We start from the raw sequence: 25,244 nt of genomic DNA on the forward strand, positions 1-25,244 counted from the left end.
GGATTGTGACTACTACATGTTGGAAATATCGTGAGGGTTATGGTCCCAGTGGAAGCCCGACGATCGAATTTCCTTGGATACGGATACGAATACGAATATGTTAATACGTAGGCCAGGGCCCAGTTGACTGGTGAGAGTGTTGCTGGTGTCCCCCGCCGCCCAGTACTGTGGTTTTCTTTATATGGATCCATCGCCCAATACGATCAAGAATACGAGTCACAATCACGATCTGAATTCAACAAACATGAATATGAATATGAATATGGACATGGACATGGACACGAATATAGATATGATATGAATATGTTTATGTGATATGTTTAAGATTTTGAAAATGTTTAAGTTTAAAGTTATGCATTATTAAGAAAATGATATTTTAAGTACAAGTATTTTTCACTGTTATATGTTAACTGTATTACGTATTACTTGTTATCAAAGATAGGACGTGTTGAGTCTTTAGACTCACCAGGTGTGTATGATGCAGGTGATATAAATAACTATGAGATTGGAGGTCTTGACAAGTGACTTGCTGGACTGTCGGTGCACATAACCCGAGGACCAGCGCTTCTATTTCCGCATTTAAGTTTATGATTTTAAGTTAAAGATTTTTACGACATTTTATTTATGTTTTTTAGGGGTTTTGAGAGGTTAGTATGGGCTACACTTTTCAACATTTATTGATTTTTAGGTTGGTAAAACGATTTACGATTTCGTGTTTGACTGTTCTCTTGGATTTTCAATTACTAGTTGGATGTTTTATTTTTTAAAAAAAAAATTGGTGCAAAAGTATTTTTATGGATGAGTACAGGTATGGGCCGAAAGTTGAGTAAAAAAAAAGATTTTCTATTACTTTTTAAGAAAACGAATAAGCAGACATTTCATTGGTGGTCGTTAGAGAGATCCCTGTGATCTCGTCATACAAAGAAAAATTTAGGAATTTAAGCTTGAGATTTTATTGCTTCTTGTTCCACCATAAATACAAGAAATCCTAGGGTTGCAGAATTAAAACTTCCAAATCCTAAGATAGAGTGGCATAAGTCTTTAGACAAAAACTTATGTGAGACGGTTTAGGTCGTATTTTGTGAGACGTATATCTTATTTGGGTGATCCATGAAAAAATATTACTTTTTATGCTAAGAGTATTACTTTTTATTATGAATATCGGTAGGGTTGACCCGTCTCACATATAAAGATTCGTGAGACCGTCTCATAAGAGACCTACTCAAGCCCTTAACTCAAATACGTACAACCAAAACATAAAGTAGATAAACAACACAATGTCCCGTCATAACATTATAGGTCGAATTTGTCGAATTTGATCTTCGCATCGAAATCATAAAGAACCGTCTAACCATTTGGTGAAAGGCAAGTCATTCGGAAGAAAATCTTGCAAATGCAGAACAAGATACATTGTGAGTGGGTTATTTGGTTTCACTTGCCGTATGCTAATTGTATTTGACATGTTATAATTTTTATACATAATAAGATAGTTAACGTAAAATATAACTGAGATGAATGCAAAAAACATCGTGAGTGGGGAAATATTAGAAATCAGTTTGGTAGTCACATGACTTTGTCTTCAATTCTTAAAAAGGATTTCAGACTAACAAATTAAAGTACTTCTGTCATATGGATCTTAGTGTTCCTTAACCAGTAACCATGTTTTACTAAACTAAAAGCACACATGCCACAACTAACATTTAGAAGATTATGATTTTGACACCTCGAGAATGTAAACTTAAATTGTATTCCTTTGATCTGTCCATTTCTAGCACAAACATGATACATTAACATCGGCCCTGCAAAAAATTTTGTCCACCTATCGCAGAGACATTTGTACAAATGGATGTACTTGCGTCATAATCTGATCATGCATGGAGCCTTACGGATTGAAACAAGATGTATTCAACCTTTGCTTCCCAAATATGCTATCATTACTCCAAATACACAAGAAAGGTTCCGCTTCACTAGATCCAATGAACGAAGACCACCATATACACATGATAACCGTGACTACTTTTCCTCACTTCCACCTCTCTCGTGGTTTTGGCTATACATAAAAATAAAATCAGTCGCGCTCTGGAGCATCCCCCCCATGAACACTTCTGGAACCAAGATTGCCAGCATATGACCAGAGTTTATCCAAGTCGGCAGGGACCACTTTGTCAAATTTATGGTTTGGTAATCCTGGGAGACCACTCTTACTGTGTGGAGAGCACCTTCTTGGGCTACTGGGCACCGGAGGGGAAGAACAAAATGTCGGAGTTGCGAATGGGGATGTGTAAGGCGTGTGTTGAATTGAGAATGGACTCGGTGACATCTTCTTTTGAACAGGTAGCCCATTGAAGCCTCCTCCCCTACTAAAAATAGACAGAGACTCTGCAGCAGCACAGCGCTTGGTGGCGTCATCTACATACAGGACATCATCAATCCTAGCAATTATGTTGAATGCTAAGCTTTCCATAACCCTCGAGTAGCTTTCAAGAATTGCATGCCCAACATCCTGTATCAGAAAGGCCAAGAATAAGAAATATCAAATTCAAATATAATAATAAGCTAAGTGATTCACTTCTTCAAGCACATACTAGATCAGATCATATAACTGCTTGCTTGCTTTTGTTTCCATAAAGGCAAGATTGCATTCACTTAATTATTGTGATTCAATATGTATTATATTCTCCATGTCACTAGTCTACATTTTCTACAGTAGAGAAGAATGATGGTATAACAAACCTTGTTGTACTGGATTTTGTTCATATCAAGTGCAGTTTGTGGAAGACTTGGAAACCTGAGTCTAAGGCTATGTAATAGAGATTCTGCGCGTTGCGCCAGGAAATTATTCTTCTCACCATCAGCAACAAGGCCCTTCACCTTACCACCCCATAACTTTCTTTTAGATGTCTGAGAATTGGGGTGTTTCTTCCGGTCTTTCAGCTTCCAAACATGCACAGCTGCCTCAGTTCTATTTACAACATCAAGAGTAAGATGTTCTGATGACAAGTCCAAGCAATCAAGAAGACATTCTGGTGAGAACTGCTCAGCATTTATGTAGCGATAGATGATATCACCCAGGCAATCTCTTCCATTCTGCAGGGAAATTTTACACGGGGCAAAGCTGAAAATCAATGGCCATAACATGAAAACAACAGTGCAATACCTCATCCAACAGAATTGATGACATAATAGTTATTGATGTGGGTTGAGGAGATGGCGCTGTTGTTAAACTTCAACCATAGACATTCTTTTTTTTCTTAATTTTAAGATCACAAATCCAGTTATATATCCGATCCTGGTATAAACACAATAGATACTAAAACCAAGCAATGTATCAAAGGAGTTTTATCCGTGATGAAGGAAGAAGATTAAAAGATCCAGCTAGCAATGACTGCAGGCATCTTCCATTAAATACTAGTAATTTCTAGAACCCAAAACATAATTTACTGTCTTCAACTTTTTTGAATCTGTAAAACTACCGAACGTGGATACTATATAGTGGACATCATTTAGCCAGGACAAAATGAAAGAGTAAATTTTGTTATGTAAAAAGCAGATTTGGGATGAAATTAACAGAAATCATAAACATAAACTGGCTATATCATGGTGGATTCACCTCTGTCTTCTAGAATCTAGATCACACGAGGAAACTAGGTCGAATGTGTTTCAGAAACTGTAGGTCGAATGTGTTTCAGAAACTGTAGCAGTAAAATGCTTACGACCATGATTCAGAAATTCATGAAACAATCAAGATGCCTTGAAATTATTGAGAGGCATGCCACATATGATTCCACCAAGATAAGTTAAAAATTGAAGAATCACCTTGGGTAAGGTTTCCACATAGGCAGCTGGTATTTCCATCTCAGCAAGTACATTGCTATTAATGGCCATGGCTGCCTTCAGTAACTGGCTTGTGCAATCCCTGCACTGCTGCAAACTCTTTCTAGAGGCCTCCGACAATCCCTTCCTAGGAACTTTAGGGCATGGAAGCCACCACTTCTCTTCTTGCCTTACTGAAGGCCTCCCACTCAAAACACCTCCCGAGGCGTACTTGTCATAATCATCCACAACTATCCCACGATCAACATACCCAAACTCTGTGTCCCGAAATCCATCAAGAATGCTTATTAACATTGCATCAAGCTTCTTGAGTGCTGGTAAATTCATATGCAAATCAGAACGTGGTCGTGTCTCCATAACCTCATAAGTGCCCCCACCAGGAAATTGCTGCACTGAAGGCACAAGTTCCACAATCGAATCACTCACAGATAAGAGACACTCCATTTCTCTGCGCCACATAGCCTTCTTTTGTGGAGCCAACGGCTCCAACCTCCATAACTCTCCAAATACAGTTGCTAATATTCCGAACCACGATTAAGATACATTAAAAAGGAACAAGGTTAGCCATCATACACCTGCTTTGTGTTACTACTGTCTATGCTATACAACTAAAGCACAAAGTTCGAACGTTGCAACTGACCAGAGAGATTGGTGATGGCATTTGATATGGCTAGCGCAGCACAAACTCCTTTACCCCCTCCAGACATGTCTTCCCCAAGGAGCAGCTTGGCAAACCTTTCTTTCATCATTTCCATTTCTAAAATATTTAGAGAAGATAAAATTAACAGAAGTACCAAGAAAAGGACATGATATTCATGATTTAAAAAAGAAAGCACAAATTAATGCAAGAATGTGATACAAAAAGAAATGCTATTCATCTGCTAATTGCAACTGCACGGATGAAACCACGAAAGTCATTAAGAACAGAACAAACGCATTACAGGAATCAGGGGCGGATCCATTAAAGGGCTATACTGGGCTGTAGCCCAGCCCACTTTTTTTTTTTTACTACTTAAGTTAAAATTTTAGCCCATCCACCAATGTCCAGTCCAGTCCAGTCCAGTCCAGCCCAGCCCAGCACAGCCCAACCCATTTACATGCAGATCCAACTGTAAGAAAGTGTGTGTTGTAGACTCGGCCGCTCGAATCAAAACAAAACCGTTCTCCAAAAACTGGAATCAAACCATTTTTTCAATTTTTTTGATATTTTCCAATATCATGGCCTACCAAGTACCAACTGTGTTTCGTTTTTCTTTTTGGGTTGACATCACTTGCGAGGAAGAATAGGATACTCGAACCCATCCGTACTTATTTAAAAATTGCATGATGTGAATGAAAATTTTTAAATATGTATGATGAATTTTCAATTTTTAAATACTCAATATCATGAATTTTTGTTTTTTGTTTTTCTTTTTGCCGATTATTTGACACTCTATACTGAACGAGATTTAGCTAGACATATTGATGTAAATTCTATTATTGATTATTTTAAGAATATCGTAGAGCACAACTTCGTTGAACGATATAATGTAATTTTTTTAATGATAAATAACTTATCATATTGAGTTCAAGCCCCCTCAAACTCTTATTTCTGGATCCGTCGAATATGAACAGGCAGTCGTAAAACTTCTTAACAACTCCAAACAACAATAACTTCCATAAACTTAGCTACAAAACATCACCGACTCTTCTTAAGCAATGCCAAAACGGATTCCTATTTCTTACTTCAAAACTACAAGACTGTACTAGTTAAAACGCAGCTTCAATATCAGAGAAAACGTAAAAATGCCGGAAATGAATGAGATAAAGCCAGAACAAACCGGACAAATCAGAGCCACGTTTCAGCGGCTTATCATCCCAAACCACCACATCTTTGCCCCCAATCACCGGAAAACTAAAATTCGGCGTGACCGCAGCCGAACCACCAGCGGTAAACGGAGAATAAACCACAGATCTCGAAGTGGGCCCATCCCCATCCTCCTCCTCAGCATCGTAACTCGAACTCCCCGCCTCGCTGACGTCAGCGCTCAGGCTGTAGCTCCCGCACCTGTCCTCGCTCCCGTCCTCCGACGTCACACTCCCCATGGACTCAGCAAATGCTGCACAGGCGAAAGCTAAACGTGAGACAGAAAACATAGAAAACCCAGATGCACATTCCATCCCCCATGGTTGCTGCGTGCAGAAGCAAGCGTAGATGTGCCGTTACCTTAAATATCCTCTGCAGTGGTGAAGGTGATGATGGATGGAGAGCACAAAAGTAAAAGCAGACAACTATAAAAGCAAAGCCCAGGAACTTTTTTCCCACCCGTTCGCTGTGAACTCGTAGAGTAATTCATCGGACCCCCCCGACCCCCCCGGTATTATGTCATATACATGAGATAACAGCGTTAACAGTGCACTCGTCGTTTTCCCAAGACGTAACGGTAAGTAATTGGCCCGTCAACACACGGCGTCAGTAGGATTCCAATAAAAAAAATTGACAAAAATATAATAACATATCTATTTTCTATCTATTATTATAGTATAAATGTATGTACGATATAATCGGCAATAAAATTAAATTTCGAAATTTACCGAAATTTTTTTATATAATTGAAAATATTTAATTACATATATTTGTCTAGTCTGGCATGAAATGAACACAAACTCGAACATATGATTTCAACGTAGTAGAATTCTCTTAACATTTTGATTAACAAAAGTGTAACATATAATTCGATTCGATAAAATTAACGAACGATCTAAAACAAATTTTTAAATCGAATCGATTTCCAAATAATTCACGAAACACTTTATTTTGTTTAAATAATAGATTAACATAAAATATAAAACACGAGGACAGCTCTATAATTTAGCTGCAGCTAACATACCCCACTCGTAAAGGTTAACGGTGGTAGTACGACAAGGCGTTGTGTCGTTTAACGGCAATATTGGTCATTGTCGACGTACAACCCTTCACGCACATGAACAATATGGTTCTGTATCACGATAATTCATTATTCTTTTAAAATAATTTAGTAAGTATTTTTTTAGAATAATAATTTAATATTTATGACACGAATATATAGCATGAGCATTTAGTTAAAAGACACATGAAAATAGATTTGAATATTTTTTGGGGTTTCCTTATATATTTTTGCCCTCAATGGAATTAAATTAAATTAAATTAAACAAGAGAAATAATTGCATAATTTATTATATGAGATTATATTATATCTTGGACCGTTGGTTTAATGCTGAATAAGTATATTTCATTGTTTATACAGCAAATAAATATATATAGTGGTGTAGCCTTTTGATTTTTTTTTTCCTAATCTAACCCCTACTTACTCTAATTATATTTTTAAATGGATATGGATGTTTAATAAAGATTTGTAAATTTAACGTAATACGGGTTGACCTGATCCATAGTTTTTATGAAAAATGATATTTTTTTTTATATAAAAAGTAATAAATTTTCATGTATCAAGTCATATACAGGATATTTTTTTCACAAAATTGATCTGTTAGACTGTCTTGCATTAGTTTTTATTAAATAGTGTTGTTATTTACACTATATTTTTTAATATTCGTACTACACGGAAAATAAATTTTACGCATTAATTGAAAATGTAAATACATAAAATGAATCACAAATAATATTACTGCATTTTAAACATCTCTAATTCGTTTTATTTTCATTTCTTCTAATATGTATTTCGTTAATATAATTTCTCTTTATCACCCTAGTTTGAATTTTGAAAGTTTGAAATATGAGGCTATATTTATTATATTTTACCACTTATTACACATTCAACTCATGTTCCTAAAATCCCTCATACACAATATGATCCCTTTTTTCTAAGAAATTTAAAAAAAAACAATAATAAAGATGAATTATCATTGGAATTTTATTTTTTTTTTTAAATATTTGTAATTTGTTGGTAATTATTACATCTTTTGGAATTTTTAATCATTAAAATTACTACCTTCTATTAAAAAAATAAATAAATAATATACATTATTAGGTTGCGTGTAGGATTAGATGAAGTGGCAGTTTTGTTTCGTTATCGCATTAAATATATCACGTAAGAACAATGGTGACAATAATGACTAGGAGTAAGGAGATACTACGAAGCAGGGTCTTAGGTATTTTATGTTAAATTTGAATTTTTTATTTTATTTTTATTCAATATATATATATATATATATATATATAGATACTATGAAACNATTATTTTTTATGATAAGAGTATTATTTTTTATTGTGAATATCGGTATGGTTGACCCGTCTCACAGATAAAGATTCGTGAGACCGTCTCACAAGAGACATACTCCTATACTATTATATTAAAAATGTGGTCGTCATATTCACTACTTTAGAGGAAATCAAAATATTTAATTCTGTAATTACCTTTTTTATTCTGCTAAAACCTCTTCAAATCACTCCATATTTTACCTAGAAAAAAATATAAAAAAAAAACTTATCTTTAAATCGAACAACTCTTTTAAATTGAAAATAATTTTGTGTTAATTGTTTAATTTTATTTGATTAAATTAAAAATAATAATAACACACACAATATATGCGTCTTTTATGAACATCAATTCTCCGGCGTGGGATCGGAGAATCTGCTGGAATATGAGTTGACTACGAGTCTTTTCTTTTCTTTTCCTTTTATTTTTAATTAGTTAAACTAAAGAAATTATATTATTTTAGTTAGTTGTATTTGGACTTGTGGAATATGGATATTACCAAGGGAAAAGGTGTGATTATGGGGATAATATTATTTGTCTTACCGAGGACGATTCTTTGGAAATTTATTAATTTTGTCAAATATGATAATCACCGGAAATTAACATAAATATTTCAAACAAAGTATATGGTAAATGAGGATGTTATTATTTATTAATCATATGAAATATAAGGAAAGAATAAAATATTTAAAATCATTCAAACAATATGAATCTATGTTGTCTGCTCTATCTAGACTCAGAATAAAACGAGCGTGTCTCCAAGTTTGTATCCGAATAAGTGAAATATGTGATATTTTGACTAATAGTCAAGAGTTCCATATTTCTTATCAAAAAATTTTGAACTACTATTACATCATGTGCTTAACGAGGCGAGGCGAGGCGAGGCGAGACGAGGCGTGCGATTCATTCAAAATCATGAATAAGATCACGTAAGGCGGTCGTGTTTTAGTTTGTTTCTAGATTTTCCCACGTAACCAAATCAAGATTCAATTTTGACTCGTTTATTTGTCTTTACACATCTTTTTATTTTTTTGTATGTTTAAATCGATTCTATTAGTAATTTTAAAAAACGTAATTTTATTTTTTTTTAAAAAAATAATAAAGACCATCCTAAAATTCTCTTATTTATTTATTTATTTATTATTATTATTATTATTATTATTATTATTATTATTATTATTATTGTTGGTGTTGCGTACAAAATCAAGAAGGGAAAAAAAGAAAAGAAAAAGAAAGAAACAATTCACAGGTAAGTTTTAATTACATGGGAAAGAGCAGCACATGCAATGTAATTGGTGCAAATAAAGTAATAACCGTTGGATGAAATCAAAGCAGTCAGAGTCAATAATTAATGGCACTAAATGTAATTTGATTCACGCACTAAATGTCGACGTTCGACATTCCAATTTCTACTTGTATTTCATGGCGCCTAATTAAGCTTCTTTTACATAGTTATATTTCAATTTAATTATTTATTACATTATGAAATTTTAGATTTAGTTAATTTTGTTTCTATGTATTTTTAATTGGTTACTATATTGTTAAATTTTAATTTTACTAAAAAAAATTGTATTTGCTCTTTTCCATTTTGAATATATTTTAGACGTGTCATTCATGTATACTAAAAAAGCACACGCGTTGCATGTATTATTATTATTTTTTAATTTGATCAAATAATATTAAACAATTAACACGAAATTATTTTCAATTTAGAATAGTTGTTTGATTTAAAAAAAAAAGAAGTTTTGTTTAGATTTTTTTTATTTAAAATATGGAGTGACTTGATGAGGTTTTTAATATGGTAAGAAGTGTAACTATATAATTAAATATTTTGGTATCCTCTAAAATAGTTACTTTAAAGGTTTCAAACTTAATGACTGAGTCAGAAATTGATTATAAAATAGGTAAAACTTTTGTAAAATCAATGTACGTATGGATGTAAATGAACCAAACCGTTTGTGAGCTATTCGTAGTTCGATTCGATAAAAGCTCGTTTAATGAGGCTCGTTAAGATAAACAAACCAAACTCAAGCTTTACAGTATTCGGCTCGTTAGCTCGTGAACATGTTCGTTGGTAAGTTCATGAGTAATCTTTTAGATGAAAAAAATAATAGTTTTGATATTTAATTTATTCATTTTGCATATTATTTATGAAATATATAGAAAAATCTATTAAATTTATTTATTATAATAAATTTACAAATTTTAATAAGAATAATATATTTTTCTTTAAATATATAATTTATTTTTAATTAATTTAATGAAAATTTAAATGGATAATTCATATTTATTAAGTTTGTTTAGGCTCGATAAAGGCTTGAATAAGCTCGTGAGTCATGTATATATTCGTTAAATAAAGCTCGAGCTCGACTCGATTATAAACGAGTCAAGCTCAAACATTCAAGAGTTCAGCTCGGCTCGACTCGACTCGATTACATCCCTAAATGTACGGATAAAATCGACGCATCTCTATATCCTCACAACCGTTCTTTTATATCTCTCGTAAAGATGAAAGAAATTGAAAAGATTTCATTCAACACGTTTGAAAACGTTGTCGAATTCATCACCCAATTTTTCAAATTACTTCAATGTCATCTCTCTTTACTTTTAGGTGCTCATTTAGTCATTTTTTTTGTTTGTTTACTTAAATATCATTTTGGTTTATTTACATTAAATTAATTTCAATATTTACTTCTACAAAATTAAATTTCATTATATCAAATTCAAGTATTTTTTGTCAATTTTATTCAGGTACAAACTTATACGATTAAATTAAAATTATACGGACCATCACACTTATGAGAAAAAGGTTAAATGCATTTTTTTTTTAAAAATAAGCATATTCAATAAAAAATTTATTGTACAACTTAATTGCAACTCAGGCTTTTCCCTCTTGCATTTGCCAACCAGTGCCACATCAATATTTTCGAAAAACTATTGAAATAGCTAACAACTGAAAGATACATGATTGTGTGTCATTTTAACAGTATAAAAAACAAAAACCACAAATATGCAAATATAAAAGATGAAAATTGTTATTTTCCATTAGTATATGTATGTTTTTCCCTTCTTGTTTTTTTTCCAATAAAAAGGTAAATAAATCATAGAATAGATAATTTCCCAAGACAAATAATTCAATATATAAATTGTTACATACATACCCCAAAGAAGACATTTTGGGCTAACAAGACCAAAATGTTTAGGGTTCGATTTCATATCTTGTAGCTTTCGAAATGGGCCTACATATCCTCCTTAAATTGACTGAAAAAGAAATGTACCACAAAACAAAAGAACGCCAAATATCTCGTGAGACTGTCTCACACACATATTTTTATTCGTGAGACGAGTCAACATTGCTCATATTTATAATAAAAAATAATATTTTTGACATAAAAAATAATATTTTTGAAGAGTGACCCAAATAGAAGATCTGTCTTACAAAATTGACATATCTAACTGTCTCACGTGAGTTTGTGCTATTGTTATTATAACATATCCAATACTTTTAGATTTCAATAGTGTATGTAAATCTAAAATTATCTTTGGTTTTCTTGATATACTAATTTTTATTTATCTAAAATTCTCCTTCCTCACAATAACATTATTTTAAAATAAATCAAAATGCAGTAGAATACAACTTTAGATAATAAATTTAAATAAAAAATTACTTTAACCTCATTATATTTCTCACAGAATATTATTATATATAAACTAATATTTTATATGATTTTTTAAAAATAAAATAGATGTGATTTATGAACATTATGAGTTCAAATCCGTTCTCGAAAAGCCAAAGATTTATTGCGTTAGTGGTAAAATAAAACGTCAAAATTCAAAAGATCTCAGTTAATGTCTCGTTTATATTAACTGTTGAGTTATATAAAATTAGTATTTTACCCGAGCTATTTTATATAATTAATTATTAATATTAGTAAGTACTAACGTTTTAAAAATTATTAAAATTATTGATATAATATAATAAATATATTAATATTTTAAATATTATTATATTAAACATGTTTATATCGTTTAAGATAACACTTAAATGAGAATAACAATCTTCTATTACTGTTAAATCGATAGTGTAATTGTTATTAATAAAAATTTAAAAAATAAATCGAAAAAGTAATATTATTTTTCTATCAAAAAAAGTAATGTCTCCTTTTTTTTATTCATATGTTTGTCTTTATGGTGAAGTGTGTACAGTCCAACTTTCCACGACACATCCACACCACTCGCCCCCCTGGCTTTCGCCCTTTCGGTAATTTTGATCTCAACCGGAACAAAGACTTGGATTTGGTGTTTTTTGTTTTGTAACTTTTTTTTTGGATTGAATTAATGCTTGAGTAGATCTCTTGTGATATTATATATGAGACGATTCAATCCTACCGATATTCACAATAAAAAGTAATATTCTTAACATAAAAAGTAATACTTGTTCATAGATGACCCAAATAAGAGATCCGTCTCATAAAATACGAACCGTGAGACCGTCTCACACAAATTTTTGCCTTAATGTTTTAGAGATAAAAATCAAACCGGGGAGCACGAAAATCATCACATTGTATCGAAATAAATGATTTGGACATAAGGTCAAACCGGAAAACAAAAGTCATAGTGTATGAAATGAATTAATTGTTATCGAATTAGATATTTTCAAAACGAAAAAAGATCATAAAACCAAACAACGTAGTGACATTGCCTTTACAATCTTCATAATTATAAATTCAAAAGATTTCGAAGGAGTGATTTAGACAGGTGGTTCGGATATGTTACTGGAAAAGTACTTTTCCATTGTAGTCTTGTTTGGTAGTTGTTAACTATCACTTTTTCGATATAGTCGTGCTACAATGATTAGAGTTTAACGTCTCATTTTTTTAGATATCTCAAGATCTTAACCATGACTCAAAATCTAATGTCCTAGCATGATCTTACTATATTTTAAAAATGACACACATCAAGATCTTAGTCAGAATCTACAAGACTCAAAATCTAAGGTTGGAATAAAAAAATACAGATATAGCGTAGGAGGGGTAATCAGAGACTACCAAAGTAGATTGTTATTGGTTTTTGGAAAGCAAATTAATCAATCTACCTCAGTTGTTCATGGTGAGCTATTAGCCATTAGAGAAGGGGTTAATCTTGTCTTTGAGAAGGCTTTTCGAGATGTTGAAGTTGCCTCAGATTCTTTATTGGTTGTGCAAACAGTCACAACTACTCAAGAGAATCTAGGATATGTTGGTATGTGTGCGCAGGATATCAGCAGCAGATTGTCGAAACCGAAAATATCATATTTCTACCATGTTTCTAGATCAGCGAATAATGTAGTTCATAAAATTGCTTCTTTTGCTTCTTTTACCCTTTCACCGTTTGTTTGAGTGAATGAGTCTTTCTTGGTTAGACTTGTAATAGAGGATTATCATTAATAAATTTACAAGTTTCCATTCAAAAATCTATGGTTGGAATAAAAAAATACACCTATCAAAATCTACATTCTACAGCCTGCACGGATATGATGGAATTTCCCGTTTTTCCCAAGTTGCGACCCCAAACAGGCCTCTGAAAAAACCGTGACTCGTGACCCAAGTCCAACACAAAATAAAAGCGTAGCACAGGAGATGCCAATGGAGAGCAGCTTAACCTCGGAATTTACAAAATTAAGTTAATCAGACAAACAAACCAAGCCAAGATATGAAATCATTAATTAGCCCCGTCAAGGTCTAAGCCATGTTTTTGTTTTTCAAACTTTCCATGGTTTACGCATTAAATCCCATTCCCTTTTCCCCACATTTATGGCAATGATGGCTATATTGTGTATGAGCAAACTAGTTTTTTAATTGGCAAATATCTCTCCTCTGTGACTTTTCGTTTCACGGGAACGATGGGGGTGGCGATGCATGCCAAGTCCGACTCCGAGGTGACCAGCATCGAAGCCTCAACGCCGCCGCGGTCTCCGCGCCGGCCGTTGTACTACGTCCAGAGCCCGTCGCACTCGCAGCACGATCTGGAGAAAATGTCATACGGGTCGAGTCCGTTCGGGTCCCCGGCCCACCATTTCCAGTACCACTGCTCACCTATCCACCACTCTCGTGAATCCTCTACTTCAAGATACTCAGCTTCATTGAAGAATCCCAGAAACCTCGGCGGCGGGTGGAAGAGGATGCAAAGGAAGTACGATGAACTGGGGGATGAAGAGGGGGAGGACGTTGAAGGTGATGAAGGCGACATGAAGGATGGCGGGCAGGTGAGGTTTTACGCGGTGTGCTTCTTGTTTTCGTTCGTGGTGCTTTTTTCGACGTTTTCTTTGATTCTTTGGGGTGCAAGTCTGGCGTACAAGCCCAGGATAATCGTGAAGGTGAGGCCAAACTTTCCTATCAGTGCCTTCTTTGCTTCATTTCTTTTCCTGTCTCTTAATTTTTTTTGAGTTAAAACAACGTGAATTAACAATCTTTAAACTGGTCAGTTAAGTTCTTGTCTCTTTTCTTTCTTTTTTTTGAAGGAATTCTTTGTTTTATGATATGTTCTTGTCTATAATCGTAAAGGCTTTTGTTAAATGCATCGGTTCTTGGGGGTTTTTGAAGATAAAGGCTTCAACTTTTGAAGTGCCTGGTTTTTTAATCTTTTTGTTTTCGATGGAGTCTATGCAACAGTTCAAATTTACAGGATTTGATGCTAAACCGTGGGGCCCTCGCGCTATTTGATTCGAGAAATTATTACAAAGGGATTTACTATATATATCGAAGGAAAAATCATAATAAATTTTAAATGACCCATTAATGTTTAATTAATAGAATCAAATTTGGAGTAAATAATCGGATATTTATAATAATAAATATATAAAATAATAAATGAGAGGATAAAATTCCCCAAGTATGGCTGTGTGTAATAAATGAGGAGTGTCAGAAAATGACTTTTGCAGTACTTTGTTGATGATGCGCAGAACATTTTGTTTGAGAATTTCAATGTTCAAGCGGGAATGGACAGCACGGGGGTGCCCACAGATATGCTATCTTTGAATTCGACGGTCAGGATCTTTTATAGGAACCCATCCACATTCTTTGGTGTCCACGTCAGCGCCACTCCTCTCGAGCTTCACTATTTTGACCTCAAGGTGGCTTCGGGTCAGGTAATGTATAACTTGTGTTTTTACTGTCAAATGTGCGTTTAACATGTCCTTTTACCAAATATACTTGTATAAATGTTAGAAGAAATATGAGGTATAGTGCAAATAGCTAAATTTAGTAGGAAAATAGCATTTAATAAAGGTGCCATTTTTTCAGAATTGTTCATTGTGTGATCACAATTCAGGGCTATGATTCCATATGATTAGCTGTTTATCTGAATCCATTCATGATTTGTCCTTGAGAATTTCATGTCTATTCGCTTGGCCTTTTACATTTTTGTTGATACGTTGAGCTGAGCAGGTGACGAACTTCTACGAGTCGAGAAAGAGTCAGCGAACGGTGATGCCGGTAGTCGAGGGGCATCAAGTGCCACTCTACGGCGGGATACCGCTGCTCAGTGGCACTAAAGGCCATCTGGAGAGCACCCCTGTGCCATTAAACCTGACATTCGTGATGCGGTCCAGGGCGTACATTTTGGGGAGGTTGGTGAAGACCAAGTTCTACCGAAGGGTCTTGTGTCAAGTTATAGTGAGAGGTACTCATCTGGGCAAGCCTCTTAATTTGACCAAATCTCAATCCTGTGTTTATCGTTCGTGACCAGGAGGTGAACCAATTTATTTGTACTCATCATCGTTTTCCTTTGGGTGCTACACTGCATCATAACTTTCCCTTTTGTCATTATTTATGTTTGGAACTGAATTGTACATTTGTTGGCTGGCTGGCTTGTGACAGTTGATTTTTTCTTCTTATTTAATTCGTACATTGAGGTTACTTACATGTGAGGTATGGGAAAACTTGAGCAACATATATCATTACTGTGATAAACCTCAATTGAGCTCAATTTGAGCAACTTTACTATCAAAATCTTTAGCTTTAAAATATGCATCTCTACAATTTCGATCTCGATCAGATCGTGTTACTGCCTAGGTCTGTGAAGAATTTGGCATCTAACCCGTTAACTATCAAAGAACAAAGAGCTGCGCTGATTAACATTAAGCTCAAAACTGTGCCCAGTAAATCAAGCTAATGTATAGGCACCACATTTTACCGATTGGACGGGGCTTCTTCGTGGTAACCCACATGAAACAGGGATATACCAGAGTTAGAAGGAGTGTGATCGAGCCTATGGCGGGTCCTAAACTTCGTAGAAACGGGAAAGTGTTTGCTATGGAATACGTTAAACCGATGAACAAGATTTTAGTGTAGCCATCCGGGCATGTCTGGTTTTTCTTGCTGATGTAGAGATTTTCCAAGTTGTGCACAGGCTGACAGGCATGGCAATAGATTTGGAAGGCGCACAAATAGTTGTTCGATGTTAATAAATATATGGCACCGATTATGTACTTCGATGTATGGTTCTGGTGAAACTTTTTAAAGGCACCAAGAATTCCTCCCTTCACAATTACCTAAAGGGCAAAGCGACCATTCAACTGAGTATCTCTTACATTTGGTACTCGGATCAAGATTCATTGGAATTTTATTTATTTATTTGTTTGTTTTTTATGAAAAGATTCATCAGAATTTATGTCTAAATATTAGTTTACCTTACTTCCGTAAGCCTGGTGCGTAACAATTGCCAGTGGATACATGCACGTAGCAACCAGCGGATATGAAACAGTAACTCACCTACACATGGTATTGCGCGAGGGCTGTGTTGGACTGGTAGGCAGCGTCCCCTGTGACAATAAAAATTATTCGTCAAAATGTGTAAAGTGTATGTACACGTGAGTGTTTTTACCTACAAGATACGAGTAAATTTTTGTATTTGGATTCTCCGTACAGGATGTGATTCATTAAAATATAAAGTCTCACGTGATCTAATGGTATAAGAGATGGAGGGACTAATGAACTCCAAACGCGTATATGTTGCAAACTCGGTTTCCAACCTTTTAATAACTCAAATGGCGTCTTTGGGACAGCCTTAGTTGGAACTCGGTTTAATATATACACAGCTGTCTTAAGATCTTCAGTCCACAAGGATTTAAGAAGTTTTGAGCTACTTAACATCCTCCTCACCATGTCCAATAATGTTCGATTTCTCTTTTCAACTACGCCATTTTGATCCGGAGAACAAGACATAGTATATTGGGCAACAATCCCATGTTCCTGGAGAAACTTGGCAAACGGATCAGGTGCTTGTCCATTCTCAGTGTATCTACCGTAATATTTTCCACCTCTATCAGTTCTCACGATCTTAATATGTTTTCCACATTGCTTCTCCACTTCAGCCTTAAAAATCTTAAAGGCTTCTAGTGCTTCATTTTTATTATGAAGCATGTAGATATACATGTATCGGGAGTAATCATCAATGAAAGAGATGAAATATTTCGAATTTTGCAAGTCCATATCTGGACAACAAATATCTGAATGTATGATTTCTAATATTTCTATACTCCTCTTGGCACCTTTTTTAGACTTATTGGTCTGCTTTTCCTTAATGCAGTTCACACAAGTCTCAAAATCAGTAAAATCTAAAGCACTGAGTACTCCATCATTTACTAATATTTTAATTCTCTTTATGGAGATGTGTCCCAATCTCCGATGCCATAGTATAGAGGAATCTTCATTTATGACACATCTTTTAATACCTCTCTGAACATGCATAATGGTGCTATTATTTTGTAAAGAAATAGAGAAAAGAACATCAATCATTGTACCATTTCCAACAATATTTGATTTATAAAATAAATTTATTGATTTATCCAAAAACTGGAAGGAATAACCAAGGGGTAAAAGATTTGAAACCGAAATTAAATTCCTAGAAAAACTAGGAACATAAAATGTCTTTTTCAATTTTAAAATAAACCCACTATCCAATATAAGGCAGCAAGTCCCAATAGCCTCCACATGCGAAGACATCTTGTTTCCTGAATAGATGCTCCGCTCATTTTCTATTGGCTTCCTTAGGTTTTGCATACCCTGCAAGGTATTTGTAACATAGATTGTAGAACCAGAATCAATCCACCATGTGTTATAAATCATATCAACCATATTAGATTCATAACAGACAAATGAAGTAGGGATACATTTTTTTTCAAGCCAGTCCTTAAATTTAATGCAATCATTCTTCATGTGTCCCTTTTTTTACAGAAGAAACACTTGGATTCTTTCTTGATGTCAGGTTGGGGTGGAATTATTCCTTTCCCTTTTCCCTTGACTTTGGCTTGCTTCTTATACTTTCCTTGTGTAGTCATAAATACATTATCATTCTTTTCCATCAATAACCTTCTTTCCTCTTGAACACACATGGTCATTAATTCATTAATTGACCATTTATCCTTATGTGTGTTGTAAGAAATTTTAAATGGTCCATATTGCTGTGGAAGAGTGGATAAAATATAATGCACAAGAAAAGTCTCAGACATTTCCACTTAAAGTGTCTTGAGCCGAGCCGCTATGTCTCGCATTTTCATTACGTGCTCTCGCACACCTCTCACACTGGTGAGATTTAATGAAGAGAATTCCATAACTAGGGTGTTGGTAAGTTCCTTATTTGAAGACTGAAATTGTTCATCAATAGCCTTAAGTAATTCTTTGACATTATTATGTTGATCGACAGAACCACGCATACCAGCAGAGATTTTTGTCTTTATGAATATTACACAGAGTTGATTAGATCGCTCTCATTTTTCATAAAGATCAACATCATCCAGAATGCTGTTTTCAGTAATAGCAGATGGTTCATCTTTTCGTATAGCATAATCAATATCCATCCACCCTAATTGAAGAAAAATTCTTTCTTTCCATATTTTATAGTTGTCGTCCTTTAGTTCGGGAGTGTCACATTTCATATCAGAAAAACTCGCATGTTGCATAACTGCACAAAATATCATATGCTTAAAATTTTGAGACAATATCATGTTTTATCAACGTAATTCATGTTTTAAAAAAAATTTAGTGACATAAAATTTGTCTGTGGGCTAAAATTTTAATTCAATAAGATTTTTCTGTAACTTTATAATAAAACTATCAAAATGTATTTTTCTTAACTCCTGTGGGTAAATTAAGAAAAATATAATTTGATAGTTTAACCTAATTAGTTATATAAATATAATAAAAATCCATGTGGGTTAAAATTTATTATGTTTATATAATTAATTACAATTTATGTCCATTATGTGATCCAAATCCACTTAATGCATAATTTTTCATAATTAAGGATGCTATGGCTATTCCTCAATTATTTAAAATTATATGGCTCACTAGACAAAATTTTGACTTTACTTTAATACTTTATATAATAATTATTTAGTAACATAATCAACATTTTCCAAAAGTGCTCACAGGAAAGATATGTAGTGCTAAGGCTCTTTAAATACCTAACTCCTAGTCAGAGAAACATTCCTGAGGGAGACCAGTGGCAAGTCAAGACAGTGTAAACCGATCTATGAAGAACTCCCTCATATCATGTTTTCTTACGTCACTTTATAATTATTATTCAACTTAATTATCCACATTTATGTGAATCTTCATAAGCCAAAATTTTTCATTAAATAACTTTATATTCACATTTTTACCTAATATGAACAAATACGTTCCCCATCAGTTTTTCTCTTCAATCAGAGTAGTGATAAAGTGAGGATTATTTGTTTATTTGTGAACATCTGAAATATTTTATATTATAATATTATATTCATATCTTACTTGATATGTTCATTTCAAATTATAAACAACTCAATATAATTTGATATGAACATAATGTGAATATTGATTTACCAAAATATTTTTCAATACAATTTGCATTTAAAAAACTTCAAAAATAAATGCAAACATAATATTAAATTTGCATGTACATATCAAACACTTATCCATAATATTTGACATTATATCTAACATGCAAAAATAATTTCTAAACATTATTAGAAATTATGTAGAACTTGGAATTATTTTAATGTGTACAAATTATTTAGCCAAATGCTATATAAATATCGAATTATACATATAACTTAATAACACATTAATCATTATTTATTTATTTATTTATTATTATTATTATTATTTTTATTTTATCAAAATGACTANTCTTATTTTATTTTTCAAGTTTCAAGGAAGAACTTCAAACTCCGATCGAGAACACAATTCTAAGGTAAGTATCTTAATATTATTACGTCCGATCTTTAAATTTCAAGTTTCTTACGTAAAACATAAAATTCTTTTCCCAAAATTTCATGATATGAAAACAAATATTTTCAAGGCAAAGGTATCACGGTTCTGATACCAAATGTCAGAATTTTCTCAAAAATCATGTTTTTACGTATATATAAACATGATAAATAATATGCGGAATCAAATCGAGTGTTACCTCCAGCCATCGAAAATTTTTAATTTCTCTGCTTTTCCTTCGATTGATGTCTTCTAAGCACTTCACGCTTTCTGTAGATGGTGTATATTTTATTATGAGGTGTGTGCTTAGGGAACTCAAATGGAGCACGAGATTCAAAAAAAAAATTGTTTACGCATCTCAATTTTTCTAAAGTTGAGGGTGCGTACTCAAAATTTGTCAAAAGATGTGTGCAATAGCCGTCGCCATTGCTGACACACGTTTTTTTAATTTTTCTTTTGAATGATATGGGTCATTTTTCTTACAGCCCCTGCACTGAACTGCACCAGCAAGACCATAACAGCCCCTCATGTGAGGGCCAATTCTGTGCAGCTGTAATTCTTTTGGGTCCAGCCACCTAGCTGCCACTCTAGACCATGAACCATCATAACAAGACTCATCCTAGGACCCTAAAACATGTCACAAACCGTAGCCAAGAGCCCTAGTTCAGCCTCTGACTGAAACCCTAAGGCCAACCACAATAAGAAGGATATTTCTTTCAAATATTTGTGGACCCTCTAATCCACATCATCAATCAAATATTTCTCTACTCAAATATCTCATATTTCACAATCAAATATCTCACCAACCAAATATTTATGGGTCCCACTGTCACTTTAATTAATATTTTATTTTTATTTAAATAAAATCATTTAATCACTTTAATTACTTTCATCTAAACCATACACATAATAAAAACACACTAAAATACATGATTTAAAAACATAAATTGCAAACCACACACATAATAAAATACATGACATCAAATAGAAATTTAAAACCTTATTACATGTTCAATCTTTTTTTTTTTGTGCTGATCACATATCGCTAGATGGTTATAAAGTTGTTCATCTGTCATATCTCGTGTGTCCATTACGAGTAGTTTATGAGCTTGAATGAGTTGATCCACTTTCTTTTTGTTATTATATTCCTCCATCTGTGTTACTGATTGTTGCATAGCCTCGGTAATTTGATCAACATGGGTCACTCTTTCTTGGGTCACTCTTTCTTTGCCTTTCTTTTTTGCGGCCTTATGTCCCATAGGACGAGATTAGGTTTCATTGTACTCTGTATCAACACTTGGTGTAGCATTAGACGAGTCAGTATGTGCACCTGATGATTCAGATGTCCTTGCCTTCTTTGCAGACCTGTTTCCTGAGGATTGAGGAGCATACATAGGACTATCTTTAACAATCCTCCACACGTGTTCATATTGAAAAGTAGATTTGAAGGTACTCTTGTATTCTTCATGAGCCCGTATCATCTAATCCTCGTCACTCCATCCACTTCGTCGATCCGAGTACCATTTATTGTAAATTCCATTATATCTATTCACGATCCTTTTCACCGCAACCCAGTGTGTTTTGGCTTTCTCTGCAGTCCTTTTTTTAGCTTTCTTGTCTCGATTGGTATTGTAGTATTCTACAACCCGTTTCCAAAAAGACTCACTCTTCTGGGCATTACCAACGGTTGGGTCTTCGCTAATCATTGTGTATGCTGCTGCAAGGAGCTTATCATCTGCTACTGTCCACGCTGTCCGCTTGCCATGATCTCCATCTGAATCTTGGCCCGTCTCGCTTGTCTGATTGAGAGTAATATTTTCAAGTCCTATTTGAGACGAGAAAGGAGGACATTGTGAATTTCGGAATTCGTAAGGTGCTTCTACCCCTGTATCACTGTCACTTGCATCAACACTAGCATTTCTCGATTCAGTTGATTGAAGCCCCGATGATTGAACATGATTAATTCCATGGGATGGAGCTTGCACAAAATATTGGCTACTCTGCCAATATTCTGGGGGACATGTATTCCAGGGAGCTAGAGGGGCATTAAAAAAGTATGGTGGTGGATATGGAAAATGTTGCAAATTCTATGGTTGCTATGTAAGAAATGGAAATGAATATGTTGGACACTCGGACGAACTCGAGAATTTTCTGCACTTGAATTTTCGTCGATATTTGGAGATTTCAAAAGATCCCTAAAAAAATTATTGGAACTATTATCCATTCCAAAAATTTTTTGTGAGAGAAATATGTATGTAGGATGTTGAAAATATGAGTTTTAATTTCTTAAAAACTTATGTATTTATAAACTAAAATTTGAACGTTACCCAACGTTCAAAACTCAACGTTCTTAATTGATCAGAGAAAAGAACATTGTGCAGATTCTATACAAATTAAGAAGAGTGGGTCGAGCTATATAAATTATGAAATCTATACAAATTATATGTATCATTTATGAAATCATTTACCCACGATAAAAATAGTAGAAAAAAATAAAAAAAATAATAAGAAGAGTGAGTCGAGATCTTCACTAAAATAATAATAATAATAATAATAATAACAAGAGTGGGTCGAGTTCTTCACACAGCAACACCTCGACCCACCTGGGTCGAGCTCTTCACACTTGGGTCGAGCTCGACCCAAGTGTGAGCTCTTGGGTTGTGAAGAGCTCTTCACAAACTTGGGTCGTGATCCCAAGAGCTCCTCGCAAAGCTGTTGGGTCGAGCTCTTCACAAAATGTGAAGAGCTCGACCCAAGCTCTTTTGTGAAGAGCTCGGCTCGACCCAAACTCTGTACGCGCGCGTATCAAGTCAGCGTGAAACTCACGCTGGCTTTTCACGCTGACTTGAAGAAATTAAAAAAAAAATTGTAATACCCGGTTACAAATTTGTAACCGGATATTATTGTGGCACACAAATCAATGGTGTGCAGTGGTGAATATTTAGATGGAGAGGATATTTGGATGACATGGTGTGGATTATATCCATCATTGTGGATGCCCTAAGGCTGAACTCCTGCAGCCCTTTAATGAGACCCAATCTGTGCAGCTGTTGGTTTTATGGTTCTAACCATCTTGCTGTCACTCTAGACCATGAACGACCACCAATAGGCTCACCCTACGACCCTAAGACATGCCCCAAACCATATCCACGAGCCCCTAAACAGCCCATGCACTGAACCTCACCAGCAACCAACTACATCCCCTTACATGCGCCCCATCCTGCGCAGCTGTGTTTTTTCTGGTTCCAGCGCTTTCCCCAGCCAACCAAACCGTGAATCACCTTAACTAGGGTCATCCTAGGACCCTTAGAGATTGCCTAAACCATAGCCAAGAGCCCCTTGCCAATCCATGCACTGAACCCGACACCTGAACCACCTACAACACAACATACATGCATAGAACAACTTCTTCACTCCTATACACCTCGCGTACGGCCAGCCTAGAACCCGACCAAACCAGCCCCTTACTTGCACCCTAGGACTCAGCCCTGAACCTAGCCAGCAGCCCCAGCCCTTCCCAAGGAGTCCAGCCGAAGTGCACACCATAATTTTTTGGAAGAAACGTGAGTTTCATGCTTCAAATTTTCGGAAATGGTTTCGAATTATTTTGAACCCAGGTTTGCATATAACCAATGAATTTTCATGCATGATTTACATCAAAATATATAATATAACAAGATCGATGCGTTAAAGAAGGGTTTAGACATGCCTTTACGTTAAAACACACAAAATATCGACAAATGAATGCGCGGGAGAACGGAAGCCGAACGGAGACGACTTGCTACGTTTAATGGCTCGAAAAGTGGCTAAATAAATCAAGGATTATAGTGGTAGTGGTCGGCTGAAATTTCTGATGGAGGAAGAAGAAAAATCTCCCTACCCAAGCCTTGGAAGCTCACGGCAAAGGTGTGTGCAAATTGTGTGTGTGTTAGTGTGTGATAATGTGTGTTGGCCGAGAGTTGTGTTTGTTGTGAGGTAGGATTCTTACTATTTTATTTAAATAAGATAATGACTAGGTGTTTAATTTAATTAAATCACAATTTAAAATTACTAATTAAGCCCTTACAATTTAAATTACTTATTTAGCCTTCCAACTTTTGAAAATGAGGTCCTACAAATTTTAAATTCTACCATTAATTAAATACTACATAATTTAATTAATTAAGTTTTAAAAATATTTATTAAAACATTTTATTTCAAGTGGAAATATTTAAATCCTTTATTCCCAGATTTTACTAATTAAAATGCTTGACGTCTTTAATACAATCGATAAGTTAAGTTAACCATAAAATACTAAAATTTAAAATATTTTAAAATACTAAATTTTTTGACTTAAAATAAAAATTATAACATTAAATTTAAGGAATAAATCTTAAATTTTTAAAATTAACATTTTAAACGCTTAAAATCTTATAATTCGCCAAATGAATGAAATTAGATTTTAAAATATAAAAATTCGTAAATCATTTAAAATAATTAATTTTCTTGGCTTAAATATAACATTTAATTTTAGCACTTTAATTGTTTCCGGTCTCCTTTCCTCGGTCCGACACCGAATATTCGCTTGAAAAGCTAAACTTGCGAAAACATTTTAAATTGCATAAACACGAGTATATAAACATTTAAAATAATTTAATCATGCATCATTTAATCATTAATTAATTAAATTAAATTTTATAATTATGCATGTAGTTTACGTGTACTGATTTGTTGGGCACTACACACACACACACACATATATATATACACACACACACATACAAGTAGCAAAGCATGTGCAACGCACGTGAGTAACAAACTTGAGTGCACTATAAATATTGGTCATAAATTTGCAAATCAACATATATACATAATTTTTCACAAATTATTCAAAACAATATCATTTAACATTTTATATGTTATTTCAAACAATCATGATTTAATTTATTCAGTATTTTCTTTGTTTGAT

The 25,244-nt window shown here is 34.0% G+C and overlaps 2 protein-coding genes and 1 pseudogene across 4 annotated transcripts; 1 reads left to right on the plus strand and 2 right to left on the minus strand.

The window, feature by feature from the left end:
- Positions 1–1,743: 1,743 nt before the first annotated feature.
- On the minus strand, positions 1,744–6,175 carry LOC140987157 (rop guanine nucleotide exchange factor 1-like). The gene is made up of 6 exons (XM_073455563.1): positions 6,041–6,175; positions 5,655–5,933; positions 4,475–4,591; positions 3,817–4,349; positions 2,734–3,087; positions 1,744–2,503 (listed from the first exon to the last, which is right to left on the minus strand). Exons 2-6 carry the CDS (start codon positions 5,917–5,919, stop codon positions 2,069–2,071), a joined length of 1,704 nt encoding a protein of 567 aa, XP_073311664.1. The 5' UTR covers positions 5,920–5,933; positions 6,041–6,175; the 3' UTR covers positions 1,744–2,068.
- A 7,541-nt stretch (positions 6,176–13,716) lies between these two features.
- Positions 13,717–15,948, plus strand: LOC140988627 (uncharacterized). Of its 3 annotated transcripts, none has more exons than XM_073457652.1 (3): positions 13,717–14,424; positions 14,989–15,195; positions 15,494–15,948. In XM_073457652.1, exons 1-3 carry the CDS (start codon positions 13,951–13,953, stop codon positions 15,788–15,790), a joined length of 978 nt encoding a protein of 325 aa, XP_073313753.1. In that variant the 5' UTR covers positions 13,717–13,950; the 3' UTR covers positions 15,791–15,948. The 3 variants fall into 3 exon arrangements, with proteins under 3 accessions (XP_073313753.1, XP_073313754.1, XP_073313755.1); XM_073457653.1 differs by having other exon boundaries at positions 15,010–15,195; XM_073457654.1 differs by having other exon boundaries at positions 13,717–14,313; positions 15,010–15,195.
- Positions 15,949–16,191: 243 nt separating this feature from the next.
- LOC140987784 (lysine histidine transporter-like 7) lies at positions 16,192–17,272 on the minus strand (annotated as a pseudogene).
- Positions 17,273–25,244: the final 7,972 nt, after the last annotated feature.

The sequence above is a fragment of the Primulina huaijiensis genome, chromosome 11 (assembly GCF_012295235.1).
Source record: "Primulina huaijiensis isolate GDHJ02 chromosome 11, ASM1229523v2, whole genome shotgun sequence".
NCBI classification, from domain to species: Eukaryota; Viridiplantae; Streptophyta; class Magnoliopsida; order Lamiales; family Gesneriaceae; genus Primulina; species Primulina huaijiensis.

Coding starts and splice junctions, on each gene's coding strand:
- LOC140987157 (XM_073455563.1), bottom strand. CDS start 5,919: ATGGGGAGTGTGACGTCGGAGGACGGGAGCGAGGACAGGTGCGGGAGC. Junction 4,592..5,654: donor ACGTGGCTCTGATTTGTCCG/GTTTGTTCTGGC, acceptor TAAATATTTTAG/AAATGGAAATGATGAAAGAA. Junction 3,088..3,816: donor ATGTGGAAACCTTACCCAAG/GTGATTCTTCAA, acceptor ATTTCCCTGCAG/AATGGAAGAGATTGCCTGGG.
- LOC140988627 (XM_073457652.1), top strand. CDS start 13,951: ATGGGGGTGGCGATGCATGCCAAGTCCGACTCCGAGGTGACCAGCATC. Junction 14,425..14,988: donor AGCCCAGGATAATCGTGAAG/GTGAGGCCAAAC, acceptor TGACTTTTGCAG/TACTTTGTTGATGATGCGCA. Junction 15,196..15,493: donor TCAAGGTGGCTTCGGGTCAG/GTAATGTATAAC, acceptor TGAGCTGAGCAG/GTGACGAACTTCTACGAGTC.